General features: G+C 37.1%; 2 protein-coding genes and 1 long non-coding RNA gene across 4 annotated transcripts in view; 1 reads left to right on the top strand and 2 right to left on the bottom strand.

The window, feature by feature from the left end:
• The first annotated feature begins 3,449 nt into the window (after positions 1 to 3,449).
• On the top strand, positions 3,450 to 4,088 carry LOC131994257 (uncharacterized). Its single transcript, XR_009396579.1, has 2 exons — positions 3,450 to 3,480; positions 3,634 to 4,088. It is a non-coding gene; the product is annotated as an uncharacterized LOC131994257 (long non-coding RNA).
• Positions 4,089 to 9,069: 4,981 nt separating this feature from the next.
• Positions 9,070 to 25,693, bottom strand: part of LOC106094086 (uncharacterized) — a 39,877-nt gene continuing 23,253 nt past the window's right edge. For both annotated transcript variants that reach the window (XM_013261260.1, XM_013261261.2), the window contains exons 11-12: positions 9,264 to 9,367; positions 9,070 to 9,207 (exon numbers count right to left, since the gene is read on the bottom strand). In XM_013261260.1, the coding sequence (XP_013116714.1) occupies positions 9,138 to 9,207; positions 9,264 to 9,367 (174 nt within the window). In that variant the 3' untranslated portion in view covers positions 9,070 to 9,137. The remainder of the gene's footprint in view (positions 9,208 to 9,263; positions 9,368 to 25,693) is intronic.
• LOC106094085 (fibroblast growth factor receptor homolog 1) lies at positions 20,907 to 25,287 on the bottom strand. Its single transcript, XM_013261258.2, has 2 exons — positions 21,945 to 25,287; positions 20,907 to 21,891 (listed from the first exon to the last, which is right to left on the bottom strand). The coding sequence occupies exons 1-2, from the start codon at positions 24,696 to 24,698 to the stop codon at positions 21,319 to 21,321; spliced, it is 3,327 nt and encodes a 1,108-aa protein (XP_013116712.2). The 5' UTR covers positions 24,699 to 25,287; the 3' UTR covers positions 20,907 to 21,318.

Raw genomic sequence — 25,693 nt, 5'->3', positions numbered from 1 at the left:
GTGTTGGTCCCCTGTGATCATTTGACTCCTGGATTAATACATTTGGTAAGGTGGCATTTTTTCTAAACAATTTCTCAATTTCTTTTGAGAACTCATTGTTCTGTGGGCCTTGTTTCTCTGATTCTAGGATTCCCCCTTTCCCTGAGCTCATATGGATTTCTCTGTTTCTGCTGTGCAGATTTGGCTGCCTGAGAGAGTCTAACAAAAGTCTTTTCATTTTTTTTGATCAGTGGATTCTGGTGTTTTAAATGGATCGTTTGTCTTGGTTTCAAGTACAAGAAAAAAAAAGAGCCGTCGGGATTGGTGCAACTCATTTAGTTTTTGTTTTTCGGGAATCGAAACAAACGCGTTTTGGTTGAAAAATCACTCTCGAAAAGGAAAAAAAACTCTTGCGTGCTAATTCTTAGGTTTTGTAACTTGCTAAAAAAAAAAAAGACCTTAAAAAAATAATTATTTTTCCGTATTTTTGCCCATGTAATTTGCCTCAAGTGTTATATAGTTTAATTTTTGCTCATTTGTAAGGCAGAGATGGAGAACCGAATCGGAAGTGAAACAAAAAGTTAATGCCTAATTGAGAGTTTTTTTTTGTAAAAGTAGTTTGGCAATCCAATGTTTTAGGAAAAGGCGAATATAAAAAAAACCGATAGAGTGAATCGTATCAAATGTTAAAGACTATATTGAAAAAAGTGATTTTTTGTGTATGCCGCGTATTTTGTTAAAAACTTGCAATTGGCTGGAGTTTGCTGGTTTGTTTTAATAACCCCTCACCCCTCGAAAGGCCTTTCAACGTGGGAGCTCCAACAAAAACCAAGTAAGTGCAAACTGTTATACTACCACTGAGCAAAGCCAAACAGATTTATTTTTTTTCGGAGAGTGAGAGAGATGCCGTTACCTCTCTCAGGTAATTTTTGTCAAATTAAATAATTTTTTTCTTTTAAATTAATTTAAAAATGTTTTAAATCTTCCCCCATAATTTTTAAATTGGAATTTTTGCAAGTTGGCAACTTTCAGATGATCTGTTTGTGCTTGTTCAGTTAAATATCCTGCATATACATATATATCTGATTCTGTGCTGGTGGATATGTCAATGCTAAAGTGTTAACATGCTATTGGAACCTCTGTTAACTATGTTGATTCGCTGTTAACAAGACTCTCAGAAAATGTTCTTGGGTCTGAAAAGCACTGCTTCGATTGAAATAGCTTTGATACATTTTTTTTGGCAATATTTTTTATATGAATGTACGTTTTGTGCCTTTTGATCATTGACATATCTAGCCCAGTATGCCTATAAAATATTGTTTTTACATTTGATACCATTTTTATTGAAATTTGGCTGCATATTAGTCAAAACTTCGCGATTTAAAATTAGTTTTTCGTTTTATACAACCGAGTGGGTTGTGTTGATGTATGTGTGATTAGAGGAAAAAAATGAAGTAAGGGAAAAAAGGGGTCAATGCACTCACAGCTGTTTTACTTTAACAGAAGTACAAATGGAAATACACTCACACAGCTACATATCATTTTTTTCATAATGAGCCTTTTAAATGAAGTTTGTTTCACAGCCGATTTAGTTTTTTTTCTGCCGTGCTATGAATTCAAATAAACTCGCCTATTGATTCTTATTTGATATAGTATATAAATATTTTTTTTCATGCCGTGTTTTTTTTTAACCCTTCTTGTTAAGTTTTGAGATTTAATTTAAATGATTAGTTTTTTTTAAGAGTTATGAAAATAATTTTAGTAAATTAAAGGATCAATTTAGATATACAAAAAAATTGGTTGTTAGCCTTGACTTTAATATTTCTTTTATTATATTTTTTTTTGTCTGTTTTTAAAGTATGATGTGATTCATCTCTATAGTGAGCGACCGGATTTGATAATGAACTTTTTCTTAATAAATTTAATGAATTTGTTAAATATGGAGTAAGCCCAAACCTTTGAGTTTGATTTGTAGGGTCGGTAAAGGAAGGTAGGGTAAATATTATGGGTTTACCAACCAAGAAGCGATTTCTTTGGATGCTTTTGGTAAACAGGAAGGGAGGGCATGCTGTGCAGCTTACACCTTAGCACAGCCGATCGAATGATGTCGGAAATAGATCCTCTGGTGTTGTGACCCCCTTATACTTTGTGTATTTGTCTATTCTATCTGACTTTCTTTTGTTTTGGTTTTGCTATCATTCGTGCACGCATTAACATTAAAGCTGGTAGTTGGTAAAATTAAACGATGAACATTGGCAAGATCCCCCCCATCCGACGAGCAATAAGGCCGGTGAAATATGCGTGCCATGCCGTTTTGTTTCATCTATAGACATTTATGTGGAGTTTTGCTCAGACTAGACCCTTGCAAGCCTTAAATCGAGAGATCGGTTTATATAGCAGCTATATCCAAATCTGGACCGATCTGGGCCAAATTGAAGGGGAATGTCGATAGGCCTAACACAACTCACTGGGACACTGACAAAATCGGACAATAAATGCGCCCATTATGGGCCCAAGACCGTAAATCGATAGACCGGTCTAAATGGCAGCTATATCCACATCTGGACCGATCGGGGCGAAATTGAAGAAGGATATCGACTGGCCTAACACAATTCACTGTCTCAAATTTCAGCAAATTCGAATAATAAATGTGGCTGTTATGAGCCTAAGACACTAAACCGGCGGATAGGTCTATATGGGTGCCATATCAAGATATAGTCCGATATAACCCATCTTCGGAATTAACCTGCTTACTGCTTACAAAAAAAAGAATCTGTGCAAAGTTTCAGCTCAATACCTCTATTTTTAAAGACTGTAGCGTGATTTCAACAGACAGACGGGCAGACATGGCTAGATCGTCTTATATTTTTATGACGGCCAAGAATATATATACTTTATAGGGTCGGAAATGCATACTTCGATGTGTTGCAAACGGAATGACAAAATGAATATACTCCCATCCTTCGGTGGTGGGTATAAAAAACGACAATTCCGGATTTTCAAGAAAGGAAAAATGCAATTCACCAAGAATTTGAAGCCGCTACCAGGTCATACGGATTGGCTTATATGGAAAACGAAATTAAGGAATGTTCTAGATTTCTATGAAGGCGCTTTAGATGTGGTAGACAAAAACATTTAAGCACCATGTCCCTCGCAAGATAGAGCTACAGATCCTCAAATTAGAGAACACAAAAAATGGAACAATTTTTCCGTAAAGCAAATTGTTATGCGAAGAATATTATTACCAACACGGTCATTGATGAAGTATATTAGAAGATTATGGATAAAGAGAATGCCAATGAAGCATGAAATGCGTTGAAGAACATTTATGAAGCTACATGAAAAGACTAATTGTTTAAAATATGTTCAGACATGTTTTCTTTCGGATGACAAGATAATCAATATGCATCGACACATATTGCGAAACTAAGAGGTTTATGGGATGAATTAAATGCTGGGTTGAGATCTTAAGTAGAAAATATACTGCCAGATTTGCTCTTGGTATGCAAAATCCGTCATATTCTTCCGTCGTCTTATGAAATGTTCAGAAAATTTTAAGTTAGGAATTCAGTCCTACTTACAAAATCATTAATTGTTTGTGTATCCCGTTATGATACCAATAGCTATACTGACCTCCCTCTTACTTCATTTCAGTAATAGCCTCGTCTTCTCACGATCTGGATCGCCCCATTTTCTCCGTCCTACCGACCGTTTCGCTGTTCCACAATGTTGCGTGCGCATTCGTTCTCCGTCCTACCGACCGTTTCGCTGTTCCACAATGTTGCGTGCGCATTCGTCGACCACTCCCTTAACTCGGACTGCGTCGAACTGAAAGGCTTCGTGTTAACCAAGTTTATTGACGGCAGTCCTCAGGCATTCGTCGACCACTCCCTTAACTCGGACTGCGTCGAACTGAAAGGCTTCGGGTTAACCAAGTTTATTGACGGCAGTCCTCTGGCCTTCAGCGCCAAATCGTCTGCGGTATCGTATAAGAAGCAAGGAAAGTTTTGGCGATACCGATATAAGGGGCTATTATGGATGGCAACTCAACTCTAGTTGCGTTGCCAGGAAATAAAATCATGAAATAAAAATTAGTATAAATTTGTAAATTTTTGTCAGTTTCATTCGATATCAGAGATAAATTTCCCCTTGACAACTCACTTCAGTTGGGTTGCAATCCATAATCGACCTATAAGTTTCTGGCCTAGGCAACACCAGGTGTTGCCAGGTGCAAACTGACTTTTCTTTTGGAAAGTTTGACATTTAAAACCATAATCGTACTCAGAACGTTTTGAAGTACGACCATCATTTGTGTTGTTTACAGTGACTTGTAGAACATTAAGGCAACACCAGGTGTTGCCAGGTGCAAACTGACTTTTCTATTGGAAAGTTTGACATTTAAAACCATAATCGTACTCAGAACGTTTTGAAGTACGACCATCATTTGTGTTGTTTACAGTGACTTGTAGAACATTAAATTGCCAAAAAATGCAATTTACTCGTGAACATTTTCGTGAGCCCATTTTTCACAACTTTCAACGTGGTAAAATGAAATCATTGTATGGTGATGAAGATCCATCCTATAGGCTTATTTTTATTCCCGCTCATTAAGATAAAAATAAGTGCGTCGCCAGAATATACTGTTGAAGCGTTCAATAACCATGTCTCAATCGGAGAGAGAAAAGTGATTCGACAATTGGTTTGTGCGCATGCAAAAGTGTGTAAATCATGCTGGAGGAAACTTTAAAAAACGATAAAGCCATTGTATTATGAGGCCAGAAATGTATGTAGCAGCCCTCGTATGTGGAAAACATATTTAAATTTAATTGGATAGACATTTGACTTGTTGGTTTTACCAGACCTTCCAAAGCTTCTCGGTTGGAGAGTATTGGTAAATTTGTTGTACTTGGCGTTGATTCAGCAATGTGTTGTACACACTCATAAACACAATTTTGCTGAAAATAGTCTGCTGTCTGCTGAATATTTCGTAGTTAGTTTTGCTGCTATTGAAGCAGTAGTTCTGCTATTGCCGCTGTAGTACTGCAATTTCACAGTAGCCGGCTTACTGCTGAAAAGTCTGTTGTTTGATGAAAATGACTGCTGCTTAATTGTGAAGGGAACATACATATGTAAATGTGTGTCTTAGTGGATGTTTATAATCATGCCTAAAGTAATCAAAACAAGTAACAGGCAACCATAAAAAGTAGCATACAATATTTTTTCAACAGACTTGTGTACTCAAAACAGCAGATTTTGTTACTTGAAATAGCAGCAAGAAATGTTTGCTAATACGGCTGGCCTATGTTTGCTGAAACAGCAGTATTGTCTGCTTTCCCATTTTCAGCAGACAAAAACTGTTATTTTGGCAAACAAACAACAGAATAACAAATTTGGTTGAGTGCAGGCGACGACCCTTCAACGGGTCAATCACTAGAACTGATCGTCGATACACATTTCCCGGGACATTTTCCAACGGACAACGTGGTACCAGAAGAGGTAGTCACTGGTATACATTCGGCGGAGGTTATCAGGGAAATTGTGTCTAAAGCCTAGTACTGACTTCGACTTTTCACACGAACTGTTAAAACGCTCTATATAAAATGGTGACGAAGATAATGCGAACATATGAGCAAAATAGTAGCGACATGTTGCTGCACCGGTATAAATTTTGCCCAATTTTAATTGCAAGTGTAAAAATACTCGCGAAATGCGCTCTGCTTCAATACTGTTGTCTTTGTTGTGTGTTGTTGTTAAAGTTTTGCTTGTGTTTTGACAAAGAAAAGAGTACGTCAGATTTCGCAACAATTCAATAGGCATTTTCGCTGTGAATGAAGTCAGTACTAGACTTAAACCGAAAATCCTTTGGGCGATAAGAAGTTTTGACTCCTTTAAGTCGCCAGACCCTGGTGATGTAACACCGATTGAATTACAAACTGTGTCTGATAGACTGGTTCCTTGGTTTAGGGAGATTTACTCTGCTTTTATCAGCATGTCATATATTCCTGTGGGATGGAGGGACACTAAAGTCATTTTCACTCCGAAAACAGGAAAACCTTATCACACGAAGGCGAAAGATTTTCGTCCGTATATATATATATATATATATATATATATATATATATATCCGATTATACACTGTCTAATCGGAAAACATGCTGACAGACTAAAGGTTGCCAGCAACAGCTTTTGCAGAAGCTGTTAGGACATCGAAGAAGAAGAGGCTATAGAACACCTTCTGTGTGTGTGTCCGCACTGGCAGTTAAAAGCAGTTCCACTTTAGTTTCTCATTTCTTTGAGAACCTGACTAATTTAGCGGATGTGAACATTCGCAAGTTGTTGGGCTTTTTAAAGCGATCTGGTGGTTCAACGGTAGGAACTAGAAGCTATCTTCCTTCTTCTGCGGTATCACAATGGACGGAAACGTTCAACGGTAGGAACTAGAAGCTATCTTCCTTCTTCTGCGGTATCACAATGGACGGAAACGTTCAACGGTAGGAACTAGAAGCTATCTTCCTTCTTCTGCGGTATCACAATGGACGGAAACTTTCAACGGTATGAACTAGAAGCTATCTTCCTTCTTTTGCGGTATCACAATGGACGGAAACGTTTAAGTGATTCTAATGGCAGACTGCCACTTAAACCTAACCTAAACCTAAGCTTAACCTTACCGAACCTATGTTTACACTGAACAGTTTACTATTGGCAGACTTCCACTCAAACCTAACCTAAACCTAAGCTTAACCTTACCGAACCTATGTTTACACTGAACAGTTTACTATTGGCCATATTTTATTGTATTGTATTATATTTAATATACTCCAATTGTTAATAAAGGATTTTATATACATACATATAATATAATATATAACACGGAGTGGCTATGATACTCGATTCATCTAGAGGAGCTTCACGAGGATCGCTACCTCCAAATGCAAATATGTGGCTACTAAAACAAGAATGACATTGCTGAGTTAATAATTAAAAGATGTAAGATAAATAAAAATAGAAACACACTCAAAGTTTAGACGTATGGGAAAGGAAAGCTCATTGAGCACACTAGGCTCTTTTGGTTTTCCTAGCTTTTCGAATAGTATTAATAAATCTGTCTATTAAATTAGTAAACAAAACCACAACTGTACTTTTATCAATACCTTGTGAAATCACTTAAAAACAATTCAATAAATAACAATTTACAATTTTTCTTGCAAGACCGTCATGTTCAACTTGGAAAACAAATAATCGCATTATGGAAAAATTATCATTCGCAACGAAACTGCCTATTAAATTTCGTCTGTTGCGTTGGGTCGATAGGCACGACGTTTATTTTAGCTGATAAAGTTTGACAGTTCGCCCGGGCGAAAAGTTTAACTCAGTTCTAGGTTTAACAGACATAAACCTAAGAAATTAATTAGTTTTAGGGTTCTCTGGAGCCTAATTCTGGAATCCGCAATCGACTTATCACGATCGAGTTTCACATTTTTTGGATTAGGGCATCCGTTATCGATCAGTTCTATTCGAAACTTCGAATAGAAATGTGCCAGTTGTTGCGCGCAGCAATTCACCTATCGTAAAAAAAAATTTCGTATTTTTCTCAAGAAATTAGACAAAAAATATTTGTTTTATAAAATTAAACAATAATTATAATATATTCACTTTTTTGCTCCCTTAATTTGGACAAAAATTGCTTTCATGCTTAAACCAAAATTGGCAAAGCTAATTTCAAATTGTCTACAAACAAGACCAAACAATAAATTGGGTCAATTAACCACTTAATTGAATGTAGACTGATTCAATTCTTCTTTTCACTTCTCACTTTATTCAATTGTACGTTGGCTGTTTTCCTCCTTGTGCCTGCCAGGAAAAAAAGGTGAAGAAGCACTGTTGACTGTGCTAGAATCGACGTAAACCACATATTTATAAGTCCACTTTCACATAAAACAACAATTTATTCCGTAAAAACAATAACATATCATTAAAAAACTATGGCATATATTTTAAAACGTGTTTTTATTTATTTTTCCTACTAATAAACCCATTTATTCCGGTTGGCGATATCGAAGTCGAATGTCGAGATTTTTACAAATTGATGTTATGGTTGTCGAAGACGAATTTCGGTATCACGTAAGTCGAATTCGACTGTGAAAATTGGCGACAACGATCTATATATAAATTAATTGCATTCTTAACTAGTTAGGGCCTTTTTGTCAAAAGAGTATGGAACCCACTTTTATATAATTTTTTTTATTTACCACAGCATTTTTCTATTATCAAACTGTCGAAGGCGAATATATTACAGAATAACTTTATTAACAAACACCGTTAGCTTTGTTTACCTTTGAGATGGCATCGACGGATCGATTTTTTTTTTCTTTTTTTAGTGCAGCAAGAAAGATAACAAAATCCACTTCACACATTTTCGCCCAAAGAAAATAGCCTCCGCTGTTTGCAGCGTGTCGTTCCGTTCATTCGCAGGTTTTGGATTTGACTGGGAAGCGACATCGTTAGTTAATTTGCCTATAACATATATGTGTTGGCATTAACTAAATCGGCTAAAGATTATTAACAAATTTAATTTCTATTTTGTAGAAATAATTAAACATCCATATCTGCTTTGATATCAACTCAATCGTTTAAAAATGTTCAACAAATTTGAATTTTAAATTGGCTGTGTGCCAATTGATAGCAAAGTTGTAGGGTTTGTAAAAATATTGCGTTTGGTGTGGCGAATAATTTTTGAGTAGCCAGGGGCTAGTAAGATTTCAGACAGTGGCAAAGCTTATTTTGACGTTTATAGATCAGAATCAATGTTGCAATAGATACGCAGGTCTAATTCAATTGCAATAAAAGCTTTAGTCCAAACAGACTTTTATCTTTTAACAACGCCCAAGCATTTCAATGTTCTTATTGCAAGTTTACTAACAATGGTTTTTAAGCAAGTAACGGGTGATTTTAAATAATTTTTGATTATTGCTTAGCTTGTTTTTGGCAGAAATGTCAATAATTTGCATGGTGAGAAAGTTATCGTTTGGAACAGCTGCTTTGTGGCAAATCTTGTCTACCTTTACCCAATTTCATAGAATGAAACAAACATAAAATCAATATATATATTTAAATAAAATTAATTAAAAAAGTTGGTGAGCATTATTAAAATGCAAAGCTTAGGCTAATGTGGCACGCTTAGAGACAAAATCCCGGGACGGTTTTTCTTTATTTTTAAATCTGGCATACCTGAAAGTTGGAAATTATAAATTATATTTCAAAACATTTTTAGTTTCTTAACTTACGCTTTTTGATATCGAATCACATCGGCCATGCTGAGAGTTGGTCGGGTTGAGTTAAAAGCTTCAATTAGGTGGGTCTGCTTTATTATAATTCGGTCTGGTAGTTTCTGCAAAGACGACAAATATATAAACGTTTACAGACAAAAAAAACTTGTATGATATATTCGATCTTTTCTATTGACAACTTTGTATCTTTTAAAATAAGTTCGATGTGACTGCTATTACCATTTTTCGAGTTTATATTATTTTTATAAATATTTCTAAATTATGCCTTCGACTAGCATAATCAGATAAAAAACTTTAACATTTGATTGTTTTAAATCTTTTTTTAAGCTCTGATGAAGCCAGTCAGAAGAAGACCAAATATACATTTAAAATAATTTATCCAAGACCCAGAAAATGTGCAAAATACGCGTCGCAAAAGGCTAAGTTCGCTGAAACTGTGTCATTTGCGCTTGCACAAGAGACGGTGAGAGTAAATATAAATTATTTTCTTTTATTAAATTGGAAAAAGTTTTATTTGGAGAAAAAGGACAATTTTCAAATAAATTCGTTAATTCAGTTAATAACTGTTTTAATTGGATTTTTTAGCTTATCGTAAATCCAAATTACAAAATTGTTAATCAATAATACAAATTCGTTTATAGGTCCGATTTCAGCGAATGTTTATACCCTCCACCATAGGATGGGGGGTATACTAATTTCGTCATTCTGTTTGTAACTACTCGAAATATTCGTCTGAGACCCCATAAAGTATATATATTCTTGATCGTCGCGACATTTTATGTCGATCTAGCCATGTCCGTTCGTCTGTATGTCGAAAGCACGCTAACTTCCGAAGGAGTAAAGCTAGCCGCTTGAAATTTTGCACAAATACTTCTTATTAGTGTAGGTCGGTTGGTATTGGGCCATATCGGTCCATGTTTTGATATAGCTGCCATATAAACCGATCTTGGGTCTTGACTTCCTGAGCCTCTAGAGTGCGAAATTCTTATCCGATTGGAATGAAATTTTGCACGACGTGTTTTGTTATCATATCCAACAAATGTGTTAAATGAGGTTCAAATCGGTTCATAACCTGATATAGCTCCCATATAAACCGATCTTGGGTCTTGACTTCTTGATCCTCTAGAGTGCGCAATTCTTATCCGATTGGAATGAAATTTTGCACGACGTGTTTTGTTATCATATCCAACAAATGTGTTAAATGAGGTTCAAATCGGTTCATAACCTGATATAGCTCCCATATAAACCGATCTTGGGTCTTGACTTCTTGATCCTCTAGAGTGCGCAATTCTTATCCGATTGGAATGAAATTATGCACGACGTGTTTTGTTATCATATCTAATAAATGTGTCAAGTATGATTCAAATCGGCCCATAACCTGCTATAGATGCCATATAAACCGATCTTGGGTCTTGACTTCTTGAACCTCTAGAGTGCGCAATTCTTATCCCATTTGAATGAATTTTTGCACGTAGTATTTTGTTATAATATCCAACAACGGTGCCAAGTATGGTTCAAATCGGTTCATAACTTGATATAGCTGTCATATAAACAGATCTGGGGACTTGACTTCTTGAGCTTCTAGAGGGCGCAATTCCTATCCGATTTGACTGAAATTTTGCATGACGTATTTTATTCTTACTTTCAACAACTGTGTCAAATAAGGTTCAAATCGGTTCATAACCTGATATAGCTGCCATATTATCCGATCTGGGATCTTGACTTCTTGAGCCTCTAGAGGTCGCAATTATTATCCGATTTGCCTGAAATTTTGTACGACGGATTATCTAATGACCATCAACATACGTGTTTATTATGGTCTGAATCGGTCTATAGCCCGATAAAGCTCCCATATAAATCCATCTCTCTATTTTACTTCTTGAGCCCCCAAAGGGCGCAATTCTTATTCGAATTGGCTGACATTTTACACAGGTCTCCAACGTATAATTTAATTGTGGTCCAAACCAGACCATATCTTTGTATCGCTTTAATAGCAGAGCAAATCTTTTCTTATATCCTTTCTTGCCTAAGAAGAGATGCCGGGAAAAGAACTCGACAAATGCGATCCATAGTGGAGGGTATATAAGATTCGGCCCGGCCGAACTTAGCACACTTTTACTTGTATAATTGAATGTTCAAATTTATTAATTGTACCATGTTTTCAATTTTTTTCTGTATCTGCTTTTGCCTTTACGACTTAAAATCCCGGAAGAACATCAGCAGTAAAACATGAAATAAATCCCACAGAAGCAAGTCCGATAAAACAGGCTCCAAGAAGTGTTCCCCTGGTAAAAAGGGACGAAGTCCAGAAGCTTTGCCTTTATGGCTGAAAATCGAGGAAGAACATCAGCAGTAAAACATGAAATATTGGGTTGCCCAAAAAGTAATTGCGGATTTTTTAAAAGAAAGTAAATGCATTTTTAATAAAACTTAGAATGAACTTTAATCAAATATACTTTTTTTACACTTTTTACAAGCTAAAAGTAACAGCTGATAACTGACAGAAGAAAGAATGCAATTACAGAGTCACAAGCTGTGAAAAAAATTACCACAAAAGCAAGTCCAATAATACAGGCTCCAAGAAGTGTTCTCCTGGTAAAAAGGGACGAAGTCCAGAAGTTAGTAAGGGAAATAGAAGAAAGCGGTGTTATAGAACCAACAAATCCATGGTGCTCCCCTTGTCACTAAAAAGGACAACTATCCACTTCCAAGAATTGATGACTCCCTAGCCGGGACAAAATTGTTCTCCACCTTTGATCTGCAGAGTGGTTACTGGCAGGCAGAGACTGCAGAGAAAGACAAAGAGAAAACTGCATTTGGCGTTAATGACGGTCTCTGGCAATTCCACGTTATGCCGTTCAGACTCTACAACGCCCCGGCTACATTTGACAGACTTATGGAGCGTGTATTGAAGTCAAGATTGATATACCTGGAGGATATCATAGTCATGGGAAAAACGTTTGACGAGCATCTTAAGAGAAATTTGTTTTGGATACGGACGCTGGCGCATATGGTATTGGAGGTGTCTTGTTGCAGCAAGTCAACGGTCAAGAAAAGGTCATCGGATACTACAGCCGTACGTTATCTAAACCTGATAGGAATGACTGCGTAAGGAGAAAGGAGTTGCTAGCAGTTGTAGAAGCCATAACAAACTACCACAAATGTCTATATATGGCCAGGACTGATGCCCTGGCAAGGCGATTATTCAAAAATGAATGCTGGCATTGTTCAAAGGTTTGAAGATTGAATCTGGTGAAGATTGGGTAGTAGAACAGCAAAAAATCCCATTCTGGAAAAGATAATTCTGGCAAAGGAAGAAGACAAAGGACCAACCCGAAAGGAAACCGCAACGGAAAGCCCTCTCCTGAAATCAAGTGTCCAAGAAGTGTTCCCCTGGTAAAAAGGGACGAAGTCCAGAAGCTTTGCCTTTATGGCTGAAAATCGAGGAAGAACATCAGCAGTAAAACATGAAATATTGGGTTGCCCAAAAAGTAATTGCGGATTTTTTAAAAGAAAGTAAATGCATTTTTAATAAAACTTAGAATGAACTTTAATCAAATATACTTTTTTTACACTTTTTACAAGCTAAAAGTAACAGCTGATAACTTACAGAAGAAAGAATGCAATTACAGAGTCACAAGCTGTGAAAAAAATTACCACAAAAGCAAGTCCAATAATACAGGCTCCAAGAAGTGTTCTCCTGGTAAAAAGGGACGAAGTCCAGAAGTTAGTAAGGGAAATAGAAGAAAGCGGTGTTATAGAACCAACAAATCCATGGTGCTCCCCTTGTCACTAAAAAGGACAACTATCCACTTCCAAGAATTGATGACTCCCTAGCCGGGACAAAATTGTTCTCCACCCTTGATCTGCAGAGTGGTTACTGGCAGGCAGAGACTGCAGAGAAAGACAAAGAGAAAACTGCATTTGGCGTTAATGACGGTCTCTGGCAATTCCACGTTATGCCGTTCAGACTCTACAACGCCCCGGCTACATTTGACAGACTTATGGAGCGTGTATTGAAGTCAAGATTGATATACCTGGAGGATATCATAGTCATGGGAAAAACGTTTGACGAGCATCTTAAGAGAAATTTGTTTTGGATACGGACGCTGGCGCATATGGTATTGGAGGTGTCTTGTTGCAGCAAGTCAACGGTCAAGAAAAGGTCATCGGATACTACAGCCGTACGTTATCTAAACCTGATAGGAATGACTGCGTAAGGAGAAAGGAGTTGCTAGCAGTTGTAGAAGCCATAACAAACTACCACAAATGTCTATATATGGCCAGGACTGATGCCCTGGCAAGGCGATTATTCAAAAATGAATGCTGGCATTGTTCAAAGGTTTGAAGATTGAATCTGGTGAAGATTGGGTAGTAGAACAGCAAAAAATCCCATTCTGGAAAAGATAATTCTGGCAAAGGAAGAAGACAAAGGACCAACCCGAAAGGAAACCGCAACGGAAAGCCCTCTCCTGAAATCATATTGGCTCAATGACACAGTCTGCTTCTCATGAATGGGTTTCTGTACCGAAACTAAAAAAGCGAAGATGGGAAGACTAGCCGAAATTTAATTATCGTACTAGATTTCAAAATTAAAGATGTATTAGCAGAGTTCCACGATGGCCCAAGTGGAGGACACCTTGGAATAACAAAAACAGCCGAAAAGGTGAAACAACTATATTACTGGGTTGGATGCCAAAAATCCATTGCCGAATAGGTAGCCAATTGCGAAAGGTGTATCAAGGCTAAAGGTCCAACAATCATATTGGCTCAATGACAGGACACCATTTGTAAAGTGAAAACTGCATTTGGCGTTAATGACGGTCTCTGGCAATTCCACGTTATGCCATTCGGACTCTGCAACGCCCCGGTTACATTTGGCAGACTTATGAAGCGTGTACTGAAGTCATGCTTGATATACCTGGAGGATATCATAGTCATGGGAAAAACGTTTGACGAGCATCTTAAGAGAAATTTGTTTTGGTAACGGACGCTAGCGCATATGGTATTGGAGGTGTCTTGTTGCAGCAAGTCAACGGTGAAAAAAAGGTCATCGGATACTACAGCCGTACGTTATGTAAACCTGATAGGAATGACGGCGTAAGGAGAAAGGAGTTTCTGGCAGTTGTAGAAGCCATAACAAACTACCACAAGTCTCTATATATGGCAAGCACTGATACCCTGTCAAGGCGATTATTTAAAAATTAATGCAGGCCACCATTTGTAAAGTACACGATTCCGTTCACCATCGAAATGGTTAGCAATCGGATGAAGACTAGATACGACGGTGCGGCAAATACTGAAGGCTTCCAAGAGAGACAACTGGTACTACTGTTTAATCCACAACGAAAGAAGGGATTGTGTCCGAAATTGCAAACACCTACAAAGTCATCAAAAAAATAAATGACGTCCTATCCTATATCGCATTTAAAAGGACGGATGTCCAAGGTCAAAAATGAAAGTGGTGCATCTAGAGCGGTTAGGTTCATAAGGAACGGGAACTGTGTATATTCGGAACGAACAGGCTTAACCGGGCGGTAGTGTTACAATAGCTTTTTCATAAGTTTTAATTGGGTTTCCTTCAGTTTAATTTCCGTTGTTTTAAAATTCTAATTGTAACAGTTTTCTTATTACGTCATCACACATTGTTTCTAGTATCCCCTGGAATTTCTTTATTGTTCTTTGTTGATATTCTCTTATTATTAAGTTATAATCAAGTCTGCTTTCGTTTAGCTCAATATATGTAAGTGAATGTGTTTGCCTGTATTCAAGTATCATGTTATATATATATATCTGTTTATGTTTACCAATGCTGATCAGCTTAAGCAGAGATCAATAGAGGGCTTATCGCGAAGTTACCAGACTACTAATTATTCTATGGTAATTGTCATAAAAATTTAAATTATGTATATTCCCCAGAATCGTCAACGTCGGATGCAACAGTGATAAGACAGGGATACGGAGCATACCTGGCATCACTTTATCCGCCTTTCGACTCTCCGACACCGCCACCTACGTCGGAGCTGCAACGGTTGGTGCGATGCGAACTCTAACCATATTTCGAGCGGCGCCAAGCCCTGACAGAGTTCTGAATACTAACGACCTAATAACACTTTATATTGGTTACACCGCTACCTTTGTTAATGGGATTAGGGAGGAGGTTTTAGACGTGACAATATGTTCGGAAAATCTAATCGATGACGTTCAGGATTGGAGGGTCTCCATGGAGCACTCCTTTTCAGACTATCACTACATTAGGTTTAGAATACCACGGTCATCGCCGAATCCGATAAGCTTCCGTAATAAGTTGAAAAGTAACTGGCCAACATTTGGAAGACTACTCAGAAGAAGACTTAAGCAAAATAATTTAGATTGTCCAAGCATAGAAGACATTGACGAAAATGTCAACAGGATTACGACTGCACTGGTGGGGTCCTCCGAAGATAGTTGTCCTCTTCGGGAAAGAAAATCAGCCCAAGAAAAGACCTGGGTGACCGGGGAGATTCGCAATATTGGGAAAGAGGTCCGCAGACTTTTTAACAGAGCACGTCGTAAAAAATCGGATGTATATTGAGATGTGTATTACACGCGGCTCAAGGAATACAATAAGATTATCGGAGCGGCAAAACGTGCCTCCTGGAAGCTTTTCTGTGCCCAGGTCGATAGCGTTAATGGCGCCGCCAAGATGAAAAAGTTTATCTCAAAAACCCATGTCCAATCTGAAACTTGAGAAGACGACATGGCAACTATTTTCACAGCGTGCCTACGACTTGGGTGATCACTATAAATAACCTATAACGGATGCTGACTGAGGAGGGAGTCGGGTTTAAGGGCGTGGGCGACAAACGCATGTAACACTGTGGAACAGCGAAACAGTCGGTAGGACGGCGAAAATCTTATGGGGTGGTCCAGATCGTGAGGGGACAAGGCTATTACTTAATGGAAGTAAGGAGGTCAGTATAGCTTTTGTTGTCATAGCGGGACATATAGGACTACGAGCTCAGCTATGCAAAATCGGTACGACAAGTGATGGCATGTGTAGGACATGTAGGGAAGGTGATGAGACGTTGGAACATTTCCTGTGTCATTGCCCGGCTTTCGCGGCCAACAGACACCGGTATTTAGGTGGGTACACGATACTAGACATGGACCAACTTATGGGAGTGGTATGGAAAACAATTAAGGATTTTGTAAGTAGCACGGAAATCCTAGCCTAAAAATTTTAATTTTTGAGGTTACTTTTTAGTTTTAGAGCGCACAAGCCAATCGGCTTAGGTGTGCGTCTACAGTTGCATGGGGCAGATTAATATCTAGACCCTCTTTTCAATTTAACCTGCCTGACTGAGTATTCTCGAAACATTGATGTGGGCAGCAAGAGGTATATAAGGCAGTGACACAACGCAACACGGTCTTATCTTAAAACGGGTATTTTAAACGTATCAGCAAAAAGCAGTTAGCGAGTTTTAAAGCAAATAAGTAGATCAATAAATCATTGATAAGTAAAGTAATTGTTAACGAACTGTGTTTCAATTGAAAAAACTTGCACAATTCGGAGTTTTTACGTTCGCCGTTTGCAGCGCCAAACTAAAGAATAACTCATCATACGAGCTATATCATTTTTCTTTTTTTTAAATCGTTGAGCATAGACTCATTTTAATATAATAAGATTCATGATAATACAAAGACTAATGATATTTGCACATTTATTGCCATTCTGCCATGATTGAAACATATCTCGCCCGCTGCGAATTTCTTGCATCAGAAGAAGCGGTTGACCTACATTCAATACTTTTATTTCGTAATATCCTTCCTGCTGTTTTCCAAATCCACTAACGGAGATGCTTTGATCCCGTTACGCCAATTTGTATCGAGTTAGAACGCATTTATGTAGATAATAGTACGTAATTGTGAGCTCCAATCGTTAAATCGGTCCACATACATATACATACAAACATGAACCGAATAGGAAAACGGGTAAAAGATTCCAACTTTATAAGCTTAAGAAGTTCACATATGCAAATATTGCACGATATGAAACGTATTCGACATGGATATCGGGAGGTCCAATTCAAAAAACGATTCCAAATTTCGGCAGAATCTGATCTGTTACAAATATCAACACATTTTTTAAGTAAGGAGACGTATCCATGGTGCAGAGTTCCACATACATATGCATACAAACATGAACCGAATAGGAAAACGGGTAAAAGATTCCGACTTTCTAAGCTTAAGAAGTTCACATATGCAAATATTGCACGATATGAAACGTATTCGACATGGATATCGGGAGGTCCAATTCAATAAACGATTCCAAATTTCGGCAGAATCTGATCTATATACCTATCTGAACCCTATATGAGACATAGAAATAGACAGGTATAATGAAATTTACTGTTACAAATATCAACACATTTTTTAAGTAAGGAGACGTTCCCATGGTGCAGAGTTCCACATACATATGCATACAAACATGAACCGAATAGGAAAACGTGTAAAAGATTCCCACTTTGTATGCTTAAGAAGTTCACATATGCAAATATTGCACGATATGAAACTTATTCGACATGGATATCGGGAGGTCAATTCAATAAACGATTCCAAAGTTCGGCAGAATCTGAACTGTATACCTATCTGAACCCTATATGAGACATGGAAATAGACAGGTCTAATGAAATTTACGTTTACAAATATCAACATATTTTTTAAGTAAGGAGACGTTCCCATGGTGCAGAGTTCGCCTATGCCACCGAACGTCTGGGTTCAATTTCCGGCGAAAATAAAAACTTCTCTACGAAGCAATGCGGTTCGGACTCGCCGTAAAGAGCTTTATTATTGAGTTAAAATTTTAATTGAACGTCTGTCATTAATATGAGAGAAGTATTCCCTGTTCCTTAAATGGAGTCTTCATGGGAAAATTTATAGCAATATTTATATTGAGACCGTAACAATGAAAATCTAACAAATGTACACTTTAAAGCCCTTTAAATTTAAAAGAAATAAATTAATTAAGCTTGCACTAGAGCTAGTGTTCATTATTTTAACTTTTATAAATTGGAAATTGTATATACAGCGGTCAAAAAAAGTATTCATCATTAGCAAAATTGATAATAAATTCACTTATTTTGGGTAATTGAAGAAAATTTAAAGTAAACAAATAATGCAGTTTTATGCAATAGTTTATTTTTCGTAATATGTTTTAAAATAAATTCAAAAAATAAATTTAATTAGCGCAAAAAATGCAATTTTATATAATAACACCAAAAACAGAACAAAAAAAGTATTCATCATTGATGTGCTATCATCAAAGTCAAATTCAAATATTATTTGGGAATCCCCCTTTTCTGTTTTATTTAGTAAAGGAGGCTTTGCCCTTGACAGCAAATATTTAATTTCATTGAAAATATAGTTTTTGTCAAAATGGGTCGTAAGCAAAACGAGGTTTCTGATGAGGTAAAAGTTTTGATAATAAAACACCACAGGAATGGTTTAACTCAAAAAACTATCAGTGAAATATTAAATAGACCACGATCTACTATACAATCCATCATCAGAAAGTGGACAGAAACGAAAACTGTTGACAATAAACCAAGATCTGGTCGACCAAAAGCACTTTCAGTTGGAGATGTGCGTTGGCTAGTGCGGCAAGTTCAGAAAACTCCGAAGACAAATGCGACCATTCTTCGTAAAAACACTATGGAATATTTAGGGAAGGAAGTTACTACACAAACAATTCGAAATACACTCAAAAGGCATAGTTACAGAGGAAGAACTGCACGTAAGAAGCCCTTTATAAATAAAATAAACCGAGTGAAAAGGCTAAACTTCGCAAAAATGTATGTAAAACAGCCCGAATCATTTTGGAAAACAGTCATTTTTGCAGACGAGAGCAAGTTTAATCTTTTTGGGTGCGATGGAAAGGTCATAGTGTACAGAAAACCAAATACAGAGCTTGAAGAACGAAACACAGTTGCTACTGTAAAACATGGTGGAGGTGGTTTAATGGTTTGGGGGTGTATGGCGGCTTCAGGAGCGGGAAATCTTGAAATTATTAATGGAGTAATGGATCATAAGTATTACATTGACATTTTAAAGAGGAATTTAAAAGATAGTGCTGTAAAACTTGGGCTTGGTAATAACTTTCAATATTATCAAGATAATGACCCCAAACATTCTGCTTTAAATACCAAGATGTGGATGCTGTATAACTGCCCCAAAGTCATTAAAACTCCTCCTCAAAGTCCCGACTTGAACCCAATTGAACATCTTTGGGAACATCTCGGACGCAAATTGAGAACGCGCAATTTTTCGAGCAAGAGTCAAATGCAACAGGTGATAATGGAGGAATGGACTAATATAGACCAAAATATAACCGCTAAATTAGTCCAATCGATGTCAAACCGTTTAAAAGAAGTTATAAGACGCGGTGGTCGAATAACAAAGTATTAATTTTTTTAAATTATGTTATTTATTTTTTTGTTTTTTTGCAATGATGAATACTTTTTTTGTTTAATTTTTTGTGTTCAGCTGTAAAATGGCCCTTTTTGTTCCAATAAATACTATAAATACTGTAAAACTTGGGCTTGGTAATAACTTTCAATATTATCAAGATAATGACCCCAAACATTCTGCTTTAAATACCAAGATGTGGATGCTGTATAACTGCCCCAAAGTCATTAAAACTCCTCCTCAAAGTCCCGACTTGAACCCAATTGAACATCTTTGGGAACATCTCGGACGCAAATTGAGAACGCGCAATTTTTCGAGCAAGAGTCAAATGCAACAGGTGATAATGGAGGAATGGACTAATATAGACCAAAATATAACCGCTAAATTAGTCCAATCGATGTCAAACCGTTTAAAAGAAGTTATAAGACGCGGTGGTCGAATAACAAAGTATTAATTTTTTTAAATTATGTTATTTATTTTTTTGTTTTTTTGCAATGATGAATACTTTTTTTGTTTAATTTTTTGTGTTCAGCTGTAAAATGGCCCTTTTTGTTCCAATAAATACTATTTTTTTCTTTAAAAACAATGAAATTGTGTACATATATATCACACAAGCACTACTGCATCATTAGTTTAATATGTTTTTATTCCAATTGTCTTTTGTAGACTTATTAAAAAAAACATTGAATGATGAATACTTTTTTTGACCGCTGTATATTTTTGACAACTGTTATATATATCAGTTTTTTATGACGTTTATTAATTTTTCAAAACCTATTGCTTTTCTTATAAAAATAATGGGGTTGCCATTAAAAAAATATGGCCTATACGTAGTAGATGGAGGCCACCGTGGCGCAGAGGTAAGCATATCCGCCGATGACACCGAACGCCTGGGTTCAAGTCCCGGCGTGAACATTAGAAAAATTTTCAGTGGTGGTTATCTCCTTACTAATGCTGGCTACATTTGTGAGGTATCCTGCCATGTAAAAACTTCTCTCAGGCACGGTACTTGGACTCGACATAAAAAAGGAGGTTCCTTATCATTGAGCTTAAACTTTAATCGGACTGCACTCATTGATGTGAGAAAAGTATCCGCTGTTGCTTATTCCAATGTTCACGGGAAATTAAGTAGTAGTAGTAGATATAAAACTCGTAGAACATATGATGTAGCAATTCATTTAAAATTTTCGTCTGTTACGATAAGTCGATAGGCACGACGTTTATTTTAACTGGTAAAGATCTTTTATTCTCGATAATCTATAAATATACATAGATACGAATTTACAATTTGGTTCTTAGCGTAAAAATATTTTATCCTTTCGAACATAACATAGTATTCAATTTGATATTCGATATTTCGATGTGTAATAAATGAAGTAAATGTACATGACAAAGAGATTGATGTGTTTTATCTTTTATACAGGTAAAATAGTAGAAATAACTTTGGCAGATACAGACATATGTATGATTGCATAAGACCATACATTTTGGCAAATCGAGTAGTCTTAAAAATTAAAGGTTTTCTGCTTTACGTCTGTCGAACTCTTTTGGTATGCCGGTATTCATTGGAAAATAGAATAACACATAATGTAATATTAGACACGTCTTAATTAAATTTATATGTATATTGATATCTGTTAGAAGTCGATTCGAGGAATGTTTCACCATCAGAATCGTCGTCACTGGATGGTGGTGTTTCAAGCATGGGTATTGATAGGTCTAAGTACTCGTCGTTGGACGTTGCACTAGATAGTTGTAGTAATTTGTCGAGATTCTCCACTATTTCCGAAAATGTTGGTCTAGCACTCGAATCAAAATGCCAGCACTGCCGCATAAGCATATAAATATTGAGTGAGCAACGAGGGGGTTTCTCCATTCGCTGGCCAGTAATTAAATAGCCATACAGTTCTTCAGCTGACATAATATTGGGATATGGCTGTTCACCATACGTCAAAATTTCCCATAGCAAGACCCCATAAGACCAAACGTCCGACTGAGAATCATAGAATTTTTCTTGAAGGGATTCCGGTGCCATCCATTTTATGGGAAGTCTTCCATTGGTGTTCTTTCGATAATAGTCGGTGTCTTGGATATCGCGCGCAAGTCCAAAATCAGCAATTTTCATAATGTAATCGTCACTAACTAGGACATTGCGAGCCGCCAAATCTCGATGAATACACTAGAAAAATAGGCATTATTGTAGGTGTACCCGAAGAAAAAATAACTACTTACCCGCCTCGATGCTAAATATTCCATGCCTCGTGCTATTTGAAAAGCAAACGAGGTTAAATGTTTCTCGTTCAAAACCGGACCTTCTTCCAAATACTCCGTGTTTCTTTTTAGACTGCAACTGCCCCAGTTCAATACCGGCCGGTTCTTTTTAAGGAAATCCTTTAAATTCCCATGGGGTGCGTATTCCACTATAACCCAAAGTGGCCCGTTTTGACTGCAACACCCTAGTAAATTGATGATGTTTTTATGCTTTCCTATCATTTTCATTACTTCCATCTCTCGCACTAAGCTTGCCATATCCGCATCCGTATGCTCCTCTTTTACCATTTTAACCGCCACAATAGTGGCAGTACTACCATTGGATGAACCACGACCAAATCCACTGCCTTGGGCCATTACTACACGACCGAAAGCACCCTCCCCCAGTGTAGATCCAAGAGTAAGCTGACTACGAGCTATTTCCCAGTTCGAGTCCAACGGAAATTCATATTCGTTGAATCCCTGTGTAGGATCTGAGTTTGTAGACGTTGTGAAGGTGGTACGCTGCTTCTCAATCTTTATAACGGGCATCTGTAGGTCACACGAACTTCCTTCAGATGTGGGTGGCTTGTATATTATTACCTTCTTAGTCCACTGGTGAACTGTTTCAATTCTTTGTTTAAGTTCTTTTTCATGCTTTAAATTACGAAGAACATAAATTATAAATATGGTGCCAAATAGAAACAACAATACCACCACGATGCCAACTGTTGTTATCCACGCGGGATGACTTCGCTGCAAACCATCTCTCTGAGGAAGTTTGTCCACGACTTTTAAATACGCACTTGCCACCGTTTGCCCTAAGGAGCTGGCTGCAACGCATGTGTACCAACCTTCGTCGTCGTGCGTAGTATTAACAAAGCTGAGAATATTTGGTTTATCCGGGTCTCTTTCCATTACCACGACATCAGTTGTTTTGTTTGAAATTTCATGTACGGCGTAATTTTGTGCTAATTTTTCAAGCTTCTCAATAGACTCATTTTTCTTGGAGTACTTCAACCAAAATATATACGGTTCTAAGTCAGAAACCACTCTGCATTCCAGAGAAGAGCTGCTATTTGCCACAACAGTTTGATTCTGCGGGAATTTATCACTTATAATGGGCCTTGAACGTAGTCGATCAAAAATTGTAATCTTTGTAGCATGCTCAATGCAACCAAGTTTATTACATATTTTGCATTTATAAACTCCGGAATCCTTTGTTATAGCGTCGTCCATTTGAATTGACCACTTTTTATACGTGACTTTTCCAATGTGGCGTTCAATCTCCGTATCATTTTGAGTCCATGTTATGTTTGGCATGGGATTGCCCGTAGCTGGGCATGATAACTGTATGGAACTTCCAGCCGGTTTGTGGAGTTGCTTTATAAGTTTTTTGGTGTTTTTGAATTCAGGTGGTCTCTCCTCGATGTCGTTAATAGACTTATTTTCGTACTCTACTTCATGGTCTGATAATTCGTCATTTTCTTGCTGCTCCAAATTTAGGGTGTTCAACAGGGGAACAGCATCAGAGGAAAACATTCTAGTATTACTTAATAACATTTGTTTTGAAGATGGTTCAACAACATTTAAATATCCACTCGCCAACTTCTCGCCAGCTACATTTGATGCCAGACACGTATACCACCCCTCGTCTTCCTTCTGTACTCTGCCAAGTCTTAATATATGTGGTTCTTCACGTTGTGTTATCATCTTCCTTACGTGAGGCTCTTTCAGCACATCTAATCCAGTGCTAGTTAGGTTTAGGGGCATACTGTGCCTAAACCAAATTATGTGGGACTCAGGTTCGCGAACAGCAATGCAGTCAAAAAATGTATTGTCATCAATATTAACCGATTGGTTATGAAGACTTTCTATGATTATCAATGGAGGCTGCATTTCGCTAAGCACCACGTTTAATTCGGTTGAACTATGAGTATTAACCGATTGATTATGAAGACTTTCCATGATTATTAATGGAGGCTGCATTTCGCTAAGCACCACGTTTAATTCGGTTGAACTATGAATGCATTTCGTTAAGTTACACTGTTGACAAGTATATATACCTGAATCTGCCCCCTTGAGGTCTACAATGGTAAGAGATGACTTTTTAATCTTCATTCTTGGCATATATCCATTCAAAGCAGTTTTATTCAGCGTCCAAGTGGTATTCGTCGCAGAACGAATAGACGGTAGGCAACTTATTGTGACGGCATCTCCATAATATTTAACAATACTTTTATTGAATTGAATAACAAAGTCAGACACTTCAAGCTTCCCTGGTATGTCAGGCGCCTTTTCACTGGAAAAAGGTTTAATTTGGCAAAATGCATCGCAGATACCTATTGTAACATTGGCCCACTTCTTATCGAATTGAGAAACACAGCTATATAAACCCTTTTTTTCCGAAGTAATCCTCAAAATTTCTAGGGACTTATTGGCATAAACAGCCGTTTTGTTATGGTACCACTGAGGCTGCTCAAAAGGGCAAAAAATGTTTATATTTTCATAAGCCTTCACTTGTTGCGATTGCAAGACCGCTTCCACTAAAAAAATTTCTCTGGCGTAGCCTGCATGTATTTTGTCACTGGAACGTTTAGGTTTATTTGTTGATGCGCAAACTGCATTCGCACAAATTAATATTATAATAATCCTTAGTACTGCTACAAAACCTTTAAGCCTCATTGTTACAAGATTATTTTGCAAAAAAAAATGTAAAAAAGGCCGTTTATCCATTCACAAATATAGATTTGATTATATGAAGTTTTGTGGTAGACCGATGTTAAAATGACGACATTCTTATGTAGAATGGCTTCCTTCTCTATTAGATTTGTGTTGGTAGCGTCTCCATACCCAACAACAGCCGATACTTTATTCAAAAAATCGTATGTGCGCTGCCTTCATAATGAGTTTGGCCAAGTGCTTTAGTGTCGGTCGGTACAATATTTCTGTAACCGGGCTACCACTCAAATAGGCATTCGTCGCTGTTGGGCTAACATTTTCTGTTTTTTTTTTTATTTAAACGCTTGCATGGTATTTAGTCGAGCTCATTACTTTGTATTTAATCCAACGGAATTTTTGCAAAATATAATTTAAATATATTGTATTTTTATATTTTTTAAGAACATACGTCCAACTAAGCCGTTTTATCGCATTCTATGCACTATTTTTTATCACAATGGGCTGTTTTTTACATTTTCAAATATATTACTTTAAACTCAGTTTTTTATTTCGATTTGTATATTTTCTTGAATTACAACTTCCGCTTTCAACACTAGCAATTCCGATCAATACCATTCGAACCAAGAGCTCATTTACAACTGAAGACATCAAAATAATCTAAAAGTTGGCTTACGCTTTGTGCACGAACACAGAAAAGCAATAAGCAAACCAAACTCAATAACGACGTCACGGCCGGATCGTCACAAATGATATATCTAAAGCTGGCTTACAAAAACATACAACCAATCAAAATTGCAGTTCATATTCCATACATGTCTGAAGACCAGGATTATAAGATTTACTCCTGTGTTATGACTTCACTGTTGCTTTAAACGTTTTGTACACTACCTGAGAGTGCACAGCGTTTAACGATGTACCTACATGCAATGCTAAGAATATTCTTCAGTATGGTGGTTTTGCAGTTTGAAGGTTTGTTATGCATTATCTAAGCCCAAGTGTAAATGTCTTATGTGCTGCTTCCCAGATTTTTCATAATTTATGCATACTTC

This window comes from Stomoxys calcitrans, chromosome 1 (assembly GCF_963082655.1).
Source record: "Stomoxys calcitrans chromosome 1, idStoCalc2.1, whole genome shotgun sequence".
Classification (NCBI taxonomy): domain Eukaryota; kingdom Metazoa; phylum Arthropoda; class Insecta; order Diptera; family Muscidae; genus Stomoxys; species Stomoxys calcitrans.
Note: the sequence above shows the minus strand (reverse complement) of the source record. Positions and strands in the feature narration are given on the sequence as shown.

Coding starts and splice junctions, on each gene's coding strand:
- LOC106094085 (XM_013261258.2), bottom strand. CDS start 24,698: ATGGATAAACGGCCTTTTTTACATTTTTTTTTGCAAAATAATCTTGTA. Junction 21,892..21,944: donor AATATTTAGCATCGAGGCGG/GTAAGTAGTTAT, acceptor CTATTTTTCTAG/TGTATTCATCGAGATTTGGC.